The following is a 13,955-nucleotide window of genomic DNA, read 5'->3' as shown; positions in this document are numbered from 1 at the left end:
AAATATAGCAGACAGAGATACACTCCCAAGCTCATTCTACAAAGCCACCATCACCCTGATACCAAAACCAGACAGAGATGTTACAAAAATAGAAAACTATGTGCCAATATCTGATGAACTGATGAACTGATGAACATAGATACAAAACTCCTCAACAAAATACTAGCAAACAGAATCCAAGAGCATATTAAAAGGATCATACACCATGATCAAATGGGTTTTATACCAGAAATGCAAGGATTCTTCAATATATGCAAATCAAACAATGTGATACACCTTATTAACAAATTGAAGGATTAAAAACCATACGATAATCTCAGTAGATGCAGAAAAAGCTTTTGAGAAAATACAACACCCATTTATGATAAAAACTCTCCAGAAAGTAGGCAGAGAGGGAACCTACCTCAACATAATAAAGGCCATATATGACAAGCCTATAGCCAACATCATTCTCAATGGTGAAAAACTGAAACCATTTCCTCTAAGATCAGAAACAAGACAAGGTTGTGCACTCTTACCACTATTATTCAACATAGTTTTGGAAGTTTTAGCCACAGCAATTAGAGAAGAAAAAGAAATAAAAGGAATCCAAATCGGAAAAGAAGCAGTAAAACTGTCACTGTTTGCAGCTGACAGGATACTATACATAGAGAATCCTAAAGATGCTACCAGAAAACTCCTAGAGCTAATCAATGAATTTGGTAAAGTAGCATGATACAAAATTAATTCCCAGAAATCTCTTGCATTCCTATATACTAACAATGAAAAATCTGAAAGAGAAATTGAGGAAACACTCCCATTTACCTTTGCAACAAAAAGAATAAAATACCTAGGAATAAACCTACCTAGGAGACAAAAGACCTGTATGCAGAAAACTATAAGACACTGCTGAAAGAAATTAAAGACGATACGAACAGATGGAGAGTTATACCATGTTCTTGGATTGGAAGAATCAACATTGTGAAAATGACTATACTACCCAAAGCAATCCACAGATTCAGTGCAATCCCTATCAAACTACCAATGACATTTTTCACAGAATTAGAACAAAAAATTTTACAATTTGTATGGAAACACAAAAGACCCCAAACAGCCAAAGCAATCTTGAGAAAATAAAATGGAGCTGGAGGAATCAGGTCCCTGATTTCAGACTATACTACAAAGCTACAGGAATGAAGACAGTATGGTACTGGCACAAAAACAGAAATATAGAGCAATGGAACAGGATCAAGAGCCCAGAGATAAACCTACGCACATATGGTCACATTATCATTGACAAAACATGCAAGAGTATACAATGGGAAAAGACGGCCTCTTCAGTAAGTGGTGCTGGGAAAACTGGACAGCTACATGTAAAATAATGAAATTAGAACACTTCGTAACACCATACACAGCATAAACTCAAAACGGATTAAAGACCTAAATGTAAGGCCAGACACTATAAAACTCTTAGAGGAAAACATAGGCAGAACACTCTATGACATAAATCACAGCAAGATCCTTTTTGACCCACCTCCAGAGAAATGGAAAAAAAAAACAAAAATTAACAAATGGGACCTAATGATACCTAAAAGCTTTTCCACAGCCAAGTAAACCATAAACAAGACGAAAAGACAACCTTCAGAATGGGAGATAATATTTGCAAATGGAGTAACTGACAAAAGATTAATCTCCAAAATATACAAGCAGCTCAATATCAAAAAAAAAAAAAAACAACCCAATCAAAAAATGGGCAGAAGACCTAAATAGACATTTCTCCAAAGAAGACATACAGATTGCCAAAAATCTCATGAAAGGATGCTCAACATCACTAATTATGATGCAAAATCAAGAGAAATGCAAATCAAAACCACAGTGAGGCATCACCTCACACCAGTCAGTATGGCCATCATCAAAAAATCTACAAACACTAGATGCTGGAGAGGGTGTGGAGAAAAGGGAACCCTCTTGCACTGTTGGTGGGAATGTAAATTGATACAGCCACTATGGAGAACAGTATAGGGGTTCTTTAAAAAACTAAAAATAGAACTACCATATGACCAAGCAATCCCACTACTGGGCATATACCCTGAGAAAACCATAATTCAAAAAGAGACAGGTACTACAATGTTCACTGCAGCTCTATTTACAATAGCCAGGACGTGGAAGCAACCTAAATGTCCATTGACAGATGTATGGATAAAGAAGATGAGGCCCATATATACAATGGTATATTACTCAGCCATAAATAGAAACAAAATTGAGTTATTTGTAGTGAGGTGGATGGACCTAGAGTCTGTCATACAGAGTGAAATAAGAAACAAAGAGTAAAACAAATACCATATGCTAACATATATGTATGGAATCTAAAAAAAAAAAAAAAGGTTCTAATGAACCTAGGGACAGGACAGGAATAAAGACGCAGACATAGAGAACAGACTTTAGGACACAGGGAGGGGTAAGGGTAAGCTGGGACGAAGTGAGAGAGTAGCACTGATATATATACACTACACTACAAAATGTAAAACAGATAGCTAATGGGAAGCAGCTGCATAGCACAGGGAGATCAGCTTGGTGCTTTGTGACCAACTAGAGGGGTGGAATAGTACAGCAACTATGGCAAACTGTATGGAGGTTCTTCAGAAAATTAAAAATAGAGTTGCCATATGATCCAGCAATCACACTCCTGGGCATATGTCCAGAGAAAACTATAATTCAAAAAGATACAGGCTTCCCTATGTTCATAGCAGTACTATTCATAATAGCCAAGACATGGAAACAACCTAAATGTCTATCAACAGATGAATGGTTAAAGAAGATGTGGTACATATATATATCAATACAATGGAATATTACTCAGCCATAAAAAATAATGAAATAATGCCATTTGCAGCAACATGGATGGACCTAGAGATTATCATACTAAGCAAAGTAAGTCAGAAAAAGAAAGATGAAAACCATATGATATCACTTACACGTGGAATCTAAAATATGACACAAATCAACTTATCCACAAAACATAAACAGACTCGCAGACATAGAGAACAGACTCATGGTTGTCAAGGGTAAGGCAGGGGGTGGGAGAGGGATGGAATTGGAGTTCGGGGTTAGCAGATGCAAACTAGTATATGTAGAATGAATAAACAACAACGTCTTACTTTGTACCAGAGGGAACTATATTCTATATCCTGAGATTAAACCATAAAGGAAAAGAATATGAAAAAAGTATATATATATATATAACTGAATAATTGCTGTACAGCAGAAATTAATGCAACATTGTAAATCAATGTAAATATACTTCAATTTAAGAAAACATTTTAAAAGTTAAAAAAAATGTAGCTTGAAATCAGTAATCTCTGGATAAAGAAAAGAAACACTGGTAATAATTCCCAATTAGTTTTGAAATTTAAGTACATTTTTTCTTGCGTCCTGGTAACTATCATAACATTGAAGGACAGAAATTCTTAATTCAAATAGCTAAATAGTTTTAGTTAATCATAGATAAGATAAAACGATCTTTACATTGTTAATTTGCTAAAAATTGGTCCTTGTTTCCACATTAATATTTAGGCTTACAACTTGTAAATAATACATCTCAAATAATATTTTCCCAAGTCAAGATCTAAAACACTGTATTCATTCTAGAAAAATAAACCCCTTTAGAAATGTCATTACCATTCAGATCATTGATCTCAACCTGCTGCCAGAGCTAAAGTGTTTAGCAAGACTATTTCCGGGACCTGGAGAGGACATTTTTATTGGCAGTAAGACAACAGATTAACCAGAGTTCAAATGAGAAGAGCCAGTGTCCAGGTCTATATCACTCTAACATTCTACATATGTGCAACACAGATGGTGAGATATGTTGATAGATGAGGTTGTCTTGGCAGCAGAGTTCTTAGACCTGCCTAACATTTTAGTTGAATGACCCATTAAACATGCCTGTCCCAAGGCAGCTGGATACATTTTTAAGTAACTATAGCTGTTAAATGTGGAAACCTCTAGGAAGTTCTGAATCTCTTAGCTTTGACTTCAAGTTTATAGTAACTATCCACTGAAGTTTGAGTTCGGGGTAGGGGAAGGAAGGAGCATAGAGATTGGGGGAGTATATGCAAACAAAATTATCTTAAAATTCTAGGCGGAGTATAGGGTGAGTTGAATAAGAGTTTTTAGGAGGGAACATTAATATAAAAATGCTAACTTCAATTGGAATTATCTAGGATAGTTTTTTTTTTTCTCCACCGAGGATCTATGAAGAACCAGGGATTTGCTGTCAGATTATAACTTCTCCCCTGTTTCTATTCTATAGGAGACAGGTTAGTAGAGAAAAGCACAAGATTCTGAGTCATGGTAATTGGGCTTTTGTGTGACCTTGACCATGTCATTCAAACGTTTGTGGTATCAGTTTCCTCATTTGTAAAATGAGAGTGAATAGATGTTCTAAATTCTCTTACAACTATTAAGTTCTGCTTTTCTGCTCAGTGTCCTAGACCACCACTTTTATGAACAGGAATATTTTAAACTTACTAAGAAGCAGCAGAACATAGTGCTAACTGCTCAGTCTCTAGACTTACATAGACATTTAAAATTTTGCCTTCGTGGCATACGTCTATATATCATATTATTTCTCAGCATTTATTGAGTCTTAAGAGTCCCTGTCTATAAAATGGAGATGATAATAGTACTCATCATGCAAGTTGTTCTTAGATTTTTTTTCACAGCACTTATTTCCTTCTATCTAACTTATCATCTGTAAGGTCCATAAGGGTAGTGATGACTGTCTATTTTGTTCACTGATGTATCCCAAGCATCTTAACAGATACTAGCCACTCAATATTTGTCAAATGAATAATTAAATAAAACAATGCATGTAAAGTGGTTAGTGCAGTAATTGGCACACAGCAGTTGATAAATGATCCTTAAATGGTCCTGATAAATGGTTTTATTAATACCCACAGTGCCTTTTCACTATGAAGAAGTAGGAATGGAAGAAGTGGGAATTTCATGAGAAGATGAAGGGGACTAAGGACCATAATGTTGTTTCCAAATATTGTAAAGAGTATCACATGTCACCTGCAAAGAAAATAATATGATCCAAGATGTGGAAACTACAGAGAGACATTTTTAAAATTCAGAGAAAGGAGGAGTTTTCTAACAACACTGCTCAAAGATGAACTGATGCTCAAGCAAATGCTGAATTATTATTGGCCAATAAATGAGATGAAATGATTTGAAAAGAACTTCTTATAAACAGCATATACAGAATAAAATTTTAAATATACAAAATATTGAAATTTGGCCTTGTAATACTGCTGGCAAAAAATGTAGATGGAAAATGGCAAATACAGTAAATACCAATCTATTTTTTTGGGGTACATGTGATCAAAAAAATTTGTGACATAACATATGGCTGAGAAACGAGTGTTGCTGATTTGTTTTATTAATGTTGGCAAAGCAGCAGATAAGAGCTACAGAATCCCTTATCCCCCATCCCCCCACCAAGGAAAAACAGGACTGTTTAAAGCCAGCGTCTTTCTTTCTTGTTCTTTTTATGCCACTGGTAACACTGCACTTCGGACTTTCAGAATATTGGCAGTGAGAATGTTCTTGGATTACATGAAATGAACTGATGCATCACTCCTGCCAACTAGGGATGATTTTAGACAAAATGTATGGCATTGATGAGAAAGGAATCTCAATATCATTTTTATGAAGGTTGGTTGGCCTCATATAAAACAGTCCCATCAATCTATTGCCGTCAGCTCAGACAGAAAAGAATTAGGTACTTAAACTGGCTGTCATAAAATGTAGCCGAGTAGAAGCGAAGTCTGATCACAGAAGGTCAGTAACATATTTCTGAAAATAAAGGAAGCATGTTTTCTATAATGAGCCATCAAAAGTTAATAACAAGTAAGTTGGCTTTTTATTTTGGACAGTAAGATGCAATAAGATGAGAAAGATGCAATGGTTCTGAAGGTTTTCTGTGTTCTTTAAGTTGGCTACCTATTGAGAAAAGATATGTGATAACATGATAAGTTTTTAAAGGTATGAAATGGTGAACTGCATTCACCTGTTAAAACTATGGTGTTGACTTGGACTGTGATGATAAATTTTATGTGACATCTTGATTGGGCCACAGGGTGCCAAAACATTTGGCCAAACGGTATTCTGTCTCTGAGGGTGTTTCTGGATGAGATTAACATTAGTATGGGTAGACTGAGTAATGACGTTTATTCTCCCTAAATTGGGTGGGCTCATCCAATCAATTGAAGACCTGAAAAAGGCTGAGTAAGTGGGAACTGCTTCATGACTTGCTTGTGTTGGGATATTAGTCTTTTCTGACCTTCAGACTTGAACTGAAACATTGGCTTTTCTTGGGTCTCAAGCCTGCCAGCTTTCAGATCAGAGCTGTAACACTGACACTCCTGGGTATCTCTCTCCATAGACATACATTATTGTTTCTATTTCTTTGCAGAATCCTAATACACTGATTCAACAGGATCAGGAGGAAATGAGCTGAGCTGTGCCAATCAAGTGCATTACTCAGATAATGAAAGTCAGTCCCTGCAGAAGTTAATCTTTTAGAAACTGGTCTGGTAACAATGTGAGTGATCAGGCCATGTGATAACGCTTTTGCAATATAAAATAATGAGCCAAATTACGAATGCTTTTACAATTAGTTCTAGAAGCAATTCCTCACGTTCCAGCCCCAAATTCTAAGATTTTATCTTATAAAACAAGCTTACGTAGCCATTCTCAGAATCAATTTCAGAAGCAACAGCATAAAGTTTGAAACGTGTTTACCTCCAAGGGGATTATGCAAGAATTTAAAAATCCTTCTCATTTCCTTACAATTAGTTTTTGAGGACTGAAGGACTCACCATTTTCATACGTTGATTCTTGTCATTATCAGTAATCAGCACATGGCATACCTACTTATTTTCCACGATTATTTTCAGGCTCTGGTGTTTTATGATTTTTAAGCTCTACTTCCACTACACAGATTAAGCTTCCAAAGCATCTGTCTTTAGGCACCAAAAGATACCCTTTGATTTTCCCAAATGCCTGACTTTACTTCCATGTGAATTTTCTCCTTGTCACTTACCTGCCCAGAAGTAGAAATTCTCCGGCCAGCCCCAGGCGCCTCATGGCCATCAGCAGACCTCTCACTGTCATGCCCTCGCAGAAGCAGGCCACCACCCGGGCCTTGGGCAGGTGACTCCTGAGCTTCTTCAGCAGTTTATCGAAGCTCTGCTCCCCCGCGTTGCTATAGATTTTGTAAGAGTGAGCGATGCAGATCCCTTCCTTGGCTGACATATCTTTGAACGCTTCCATCCCACTTTCTCCATAGTTGCCTGTGTGGAAACAGATAAGCAGAGGGGAGAACGTTGGATTCATTGGGTAGAGTTGGAATGGAGAAGTGCTGGCAGCATGAAGGTCACCTGGTAGTGTTGGATTTATCTGCTATCTTTTCATTCTGTCTCACTTCCTTTTGTTTCTCATTATATGATCTTCTTGCCTCACCAATTCAGATTTTTGTGTTTAAAGACGTTATACACAGATGCAATACATATATAGTATAGATGTACAAATATCTTAGAGTATTTTATTTTATAGAATCTTATCCATATATTTTATAAGTAATCATAAGAGTTGGTGGTTTTGTCCCAAGTGAAAATTCCAGATCCTTGATTGAGATTTTAGTCTTGTCACAGATAAATGTATTAGCTCACTTAAAACATTTAAAGTTTTGTTATATATAACCATTGAAAAATTACCGAAATATGGGGGAATGATTCCAAAGTATTTCGTAACGTTTTGGGGTTAAGGACTGATGGTGGTCTTAAAAAATTATGGAGGGCTTCCCTGGTGGTGCAGTGGTTGAGGGTCCGCCTGCCGATGCAGGGGACACGGGTTCGTGCCCCGGTCCGGGAAGATCCCACATGCCGCAGAGCGGCTGGGCCCGTGAGCCATGGCCACTGAGCCTGCGCGTCCGGAGCCTGCGCGTCCGGAGCCTGCGCTCTGCAATGGGAGAGGCCACAACAGTGAGAGGCCCACGTACCACAAAAAAAAAAAAAAAAAATTATGGAACATAGGGATCAATATTGGCAATCACTTATAGGCCAGGAAGTGTATCAAGATTATTATATATGTGACCTCATTTAACTCTCAGAATACTATATTGAGAAATATATTATGACCTCCTTCTACAGATAAGAAAACAGATGAGGTAGTTAGGTTTACAGTTGCCCAGAGTTAATATCCCCAGTAGGTGAAAAGTTGTGAGATGGAAGTGGCCTAGCAATCAACTAGACCTAGGAAATGGCATTTCATCAGGAGGAGTGAATCTCAAATGAATAAGGAAGTACAAGTCATTCTATTGCATACATTTCACTGTATGATGATAATGGAGATAATTTATAAATAACTATACTCAGGTAACATTTTGATGTTTGGAAAGTTAGTTCATATATATGAGCTCACACTCCTTACACCAACTCTGTGATAAAGGTACTATTATCTTCCCTTCGCAGCTGATAAAACTGAAGTTCGCATTTAACAAGTAGATGGCAGAGTATTGGTTTGAAAATCTATCCTCTCCCTCCTGGCCCTGTGTGTGCTCCATCTTAGCAGGGGTGCTTGTTGTAAATGAGAGCCTCAGACTTTGAGGGTGGATTTTTGTGTAGGTTGATCCTCATGAACAAACTGTAAAGGGCAAAGCAGAGCAGGCCAGCTTGAGTCCCAGCCAAAAACACTAGTAGGCCCAGCTGCATCTTTCCTTCTTCTCCAGAATTAAAGCAACAAGAAACCTCTATGATGATGGCAGGTAGGCGATGTAGTTATTTTGCAATTAACAAAGGTTAAAGGGCTCTTCCTGAAAAATGTGCAAAGGGGCCTAAATTATTAGTCTTACACTAACCTGAGTAATCTATTATTTTCTGATTACTTTTAGCCAACTCTATTGTTCAATTGACTACTCTGCACTTTATGCTTTAATTAACGCTGGGGGGGCTTCCCTGGTGGCGTAGTGGTTGAGAATCCTCCTGCCCATGCAGGGGACACGGGTTCGTGCCCAGGTCCGGGAAGATCCCACATGCCGCCAGAACGGCTGGGCCCGTGAGCCATGGCCGCTGAGCCTGCCTGTCCGGAGCCTGTGCTCCGCAACGGGAGAGACCACAACAGTGAGAGGCCCGTGTACTGCAAAAAAAAAAAAAAAAAGAACTCTGGGGCATTTGGATAAATAATTTGATATTAGGTGCATAGTGATTGTGATGGCAATAATGAAAATTCTCAATATATTCATAGTTAAACAACAAAAAATACCTGACAGATTTATAATCTTTAGCACCTCCCCAACAGCCTTGTTTTAACATTTTTTTGTTGTTTATACAGTAAGTTATATATAGAAGCAGCTTGCAATAGAGAACTTTGTTATTAGAGAGATCTGAGTTCTAATTTAGCTTGGGTTGTTCTAAATCTCAGCTTTATCACATGAAAATCACAGATAACACTGCCTAATATATGGGTATTTTCTATATTATATTTTATGTATGTAAAATATCTTATAGATAGCCTGAACCTAATTAATTGCACATATTGGGGTTATAAAGAATATTCTAAACAAAGTTAAGATGCCCTCTCTTGGAACAACTAAAACAAATCATGGAGCAAATGGCATTAATACTGAACATTAGACTAAAAAATAAGCTTAAACTAGTGGGGGAAATATGATTTTGTTAGAGCAAAGCCCAAGAATTATTCTTTAAAATAGGAAACAGTTGCAATATATGTGTAACATAAAAATTTCTGCAGAATACTAATTTTGAGTTAATAAAAGAAACCCATTCTAAGTTGGGAATTTAAAATGGGAATATGTATTCCAATAAAATTGGGAAGCTTGAAGTGTTTAGATTTTCAGTAGTTGATATAATGACTACATTTTAGAATTGTATATTTAAAAATAAAGGAGAAACTATAAAAATTTCATAGGCTTCTTGAAGAAAATGAAATAGATTTCAAGCACTGTATAGAATGAGAAAAAAAGGTGAGGAAGCAAAGATTTATTTTTCCAACAAGGAAACAAAGGTGATAGAGAAAGGAATATGAAACTAGTCTGTGGCTTTAATTAAGCATCTGGCAAAAGAAAGAAGGAATCTATTAGACATTCTTCTTTAAGTAGCAGAGGGTCTGTGGCTTGGAATTATGAGATTTAAATATAATCGTAGTCCGACTTGACTCTTAGCTCACACTATAATTGTAATGATGCAAATGTCAATTATTAATTTTCAATTGTATAAGTCCACATATAGGCAAGGTAGAAAACTTATTATGCAATAGAAAATATATGTTACCAATCTTTCCAATGAAAATTACAACAGAGGAAGATTTTAGGTTGAGATGTGGAAGCAGGGAGAGTTGATGAGAAAGGGAAGGATATTAAAATACTCCACTCACTATTTGGAAGTCAAGATATATAGAAAACAAAAGAGGGATGACTAACAGAATTAGTTGAATCTGAAAAAAATGAGATTAATCTAGTAATACAATTATATTGAGAAGAAATAAGAATATATGTGAATTAAGAGATGTCTACTTTCCATAAATTAAAAAGTAGGCATTAAAAAAGTAAGCATATATTCATACTACTTAGAAATATGAAGGTGAAAACCAGAAAAGAAAAATGTAAAGTGCTCTTTCTTACTTTAAGCCATTCTGCATGACATGATTTTGAAAAATATTAAAGTACAAGTTTGATGAAAACAATTTAAATAACAGACTTAAAAGTTACTGAAATTAGAGAGAGATATGGAAAATTTTAAATGGAATGCCAAGTGAACATTACTGAATAAAGAAATTCAGCATGTTGATAGTGAGGATAAAATTTTCCTATAATTTCCTTAAGTCAAATGTAAGAGTAAATATTAATTTATAACTATCTTTAGATATCCTTGTATATTTCTGGTGAGATATACTCATGCAATTATTAAAATACAATCTCTATAGTGAAAATAACTTGAGAACTTGGGGGTAGCTAATTTTGTAAAGAGCATTATTATAGAGCAAAATTGATCAGAATCAAATTTTATCTCAAACAATTGCTTATATATCACTTTGTTTTGGTTCTGTGTTTCTATCACATCAGTTAGATTTGGCTACATTGTACGCATTTTTTTTCCATTTCAACCACAGAATGAGAGCCTAATGGATAAAAATGTAAAATAGGATCAAGGTTTATTTTTTTTCTTATATCATGAAAGATACCAATCCTGAAACCATGGCAGAATGCTTAATTCACATTTATTCTAAGAGCAGATGCTCTACTTAAAATCATATTAGTCATTTCTCGTATGCCAGAAAGACTTTACAATTGAGATGGTTTTCAACAAGATGTGACATCTAAATTAAAATAGAATAGTCCAGTTAATTTTCCTTCCTCCTGTCAAATCACCTTCTACTTACTGTTCCTTTAATATCACGCTCAAGGAATTCCTCTGCAAAGTCTGCCCAATCTATGTATCCCTTCCTACGTTTCTCATTTGATCTTACAATAGAAAATTGTCTTTACTTGTGTCTGCTCCTTTAAGACTTTATACCTTTGGGACATAAATATGATTCTCTTGTGTATTCTTAAGTCCCCAAAGGGGCCTAGAAGATAATTAACACAAGTTGAGTAAAAAAATAAGTGAATGAATGAGTGGTACAAAGTAATCAGCACCAAGTGGGAATTTGCAAGATGAAAATATTTGTGCAATTAATTATTCTACCTGTCATCAGAACTGCAACATTTGTGTATAGAATGTATCACTCTATTGAGTGATTATGTAACATTATTCCACTTAAAATCTGAAGGACAGAATTGTACAATAGTCAAAACAGTCAGAACATCTAGATTTTTTTCCAATGGCTTCAATGTTCCCCTGGATAATAAGGGATTCCAATATTTTAACCTCAAATGCTATTTAAAGCTAGTTGCTTTCACTAGTACTATTTGACCTGTATTATGTCAGCTGGGATCTGGAAGCATCTGACTCCATTTGTGCCTACAAAGTACACAATGCAAACAAGACTTGCTAAAGAATAACTTTAAATCTTTCTTCTAACCTAAGAGAGAATCTTTGCACTTTATGTTTAAAGGTACAGGCATGGAACAATCCTTTAGTATGCAATGCATAATCATAGACCACTGCTATTTCAGGTGGCAACAATTCACTTTCAGTAAATACTGTGCTACTGTGGCTTAAACATACTTCTGGATAAAGATAATAAAGAATGGCAACATAGATAGGCTACATCTGGTAAATGAGGTATTTTTCTTGCAAAATATCTATTGGAGATATGGCTCAAATTTATAAATATGTGTGTTGAAGAAACTTGATTGTAAGAATAAAAATTAAATTAACAGAATCATACTAAAAAGATAACAAATAATTTTCCTTTCTCTGACATTCATTTCCTTTCTTCCATTGTACTCTTACTTCCCCCACCATAATCAGACCCTCATTATTCCCTTCATAGAAACTTACTTGGGAACATACCTCTTATCATCTCCAATGTCTCATTTGGTGTGGGGGGGTCTTCTTATTATGCTCTTTCATGTGTAGCTCAGATGGCTCACATGTTCCCACTTATTTACTTTTATTCATGATGTTCCTTCTACTTGGAATACCCTTTTCCCATTTCTTTATGTTGAAATCTTACCCATTCTTTCTGGTTCAACTCAACTGCCCTGACTGTAACTTACTTAGGATATAGACCACATCTTCTCCATAGCGCCACCTAGCGATGCTTGTGGAACTAAACTGACATACTCCACCATGCTTTTCAAGGATTAATTAATTAAGTACAGGTATGATACTAGGCACGTTGTAGACTCTAGATATTTACACATTTTAGCCTGGTGATCTATTTTATAATACTGAAGAGCATAATTTTTGTTACTTATAATTGCTAGAAAAGTTTATAATTGTAGTTCCTTCACTTTTTTTTTTTTTTTTTTAAACCATGTGGGATCTTAGTTCCTCCACCAGGGGTCAAACCCGCGTCCCCTCCAGTGGAAGCGCAGAGTCTTAACCTCTAACCACCGGACGGACCGCCAGGGAAGTCCCTCATTCACCTTTATGACAAGGTTGATCATACTAATGATTTATTTGATACTGAGAATTTGATTAAAACTATAACCCATGACATTATTTTTTTTTTCCTTAGGAAAATATAATCCACTTCATATAATGTGTTTCATTAGGGGACTTCTAAGGAGATTTCCCAGAGTCAGATAATGAGTTATGGTGCTAAGTATTATAATGTATTAGACTTAATTTGAAATATAAATTCTGTATTCTATATTGTGTACATATATTTATGTACTTGCTTTATATATTTATTTATATTTATTTATTTGTTATATTTCAGATATATTTGTATATTCTATTTTCCAAAACGGTAAGCCCCTTGAGAGTACTAAATGCACTTATTTAACTATGTATCATCACATAATAGTTATTCAGGGATTTCTTGAGCAGAAAATATGGTACAGAAAGATAAGAGTAAAATTTTGGAAGAGTTACTTTATTTGTTCAAATACAATCATCAAGTGGATGCTAAAAAAATGTAAAAACTACTCTTTCAGAAAGTATTCACTTTAGGAAATTTAATGCACTTAAAAAATACTATTGAGCTTGGCCTTCCACATTAGAGCTTTTTTCTCTTTTATTTGACCCAAATTGTCTTTTTTTTCAAAAAGGAAATTAAGATTCTCAATATAAATAATAATTTATAAATACATTCCAAATGGCTTTTACTCCTAATATCCTGTTGCTATTATAAACAGTATATCTTGTTGACAACTACTAGTGAAGGAAAATGCTGCCATTTCTCATTGGAGTTACTGCCTGTTATGATACCATCCACCTAAAATATGTGTGGGCAGGATTAATCAGTCAGTGTAATCACCACTTCCCATCCTTTCATGGGGC

General features: G+C 35.5%; 1 protein-coding gene across 6 annotated transcripts in view; it reads right to left on the bottom strand.

Annotated features, from left to right (window-relative positions):
• GRM5 (glutamate metabotropic receptor 5) overlaps nt 1–13,955 on the bottom strand; it is a 552,365-nt gene that overhangs the window by 340,209 nt on the left and 198,201 nt on the right. For all 6 annotated transcript variants that reach the window (XM_059070417.2, XM_067038305.1, XM_067038303.1 and 3 more), the window contains one exon: nt 7,088–7,337. In XM_059070417.2, the coding sequence (XP_058926400.1) occupies nt 7,088–7,337 (250 nt within the window). The remainder of the gene's footprint in view (nt 1–7,087; nt 7,338–13,955) is intronic.

Source organism: Kogia breviceps, chromosome 7 (genome assembly GCF_026419965.1).
Source record: "Kogia breviceps isolate mKogBre1 chromosome 7, mKogBre1 haplotype 1, whole genome shotgun sequence".
Classification (NCBI taxonomy): domain Eukaryota; kingdom Metazoa; phylum Chordata; class Mammalia; order Artiodactyla; family Physeteridae; genus Kogia; species Kogia breviceps.
This window is presented reverse-complemented; position numbering and strand designations above follow the sequence as displayed.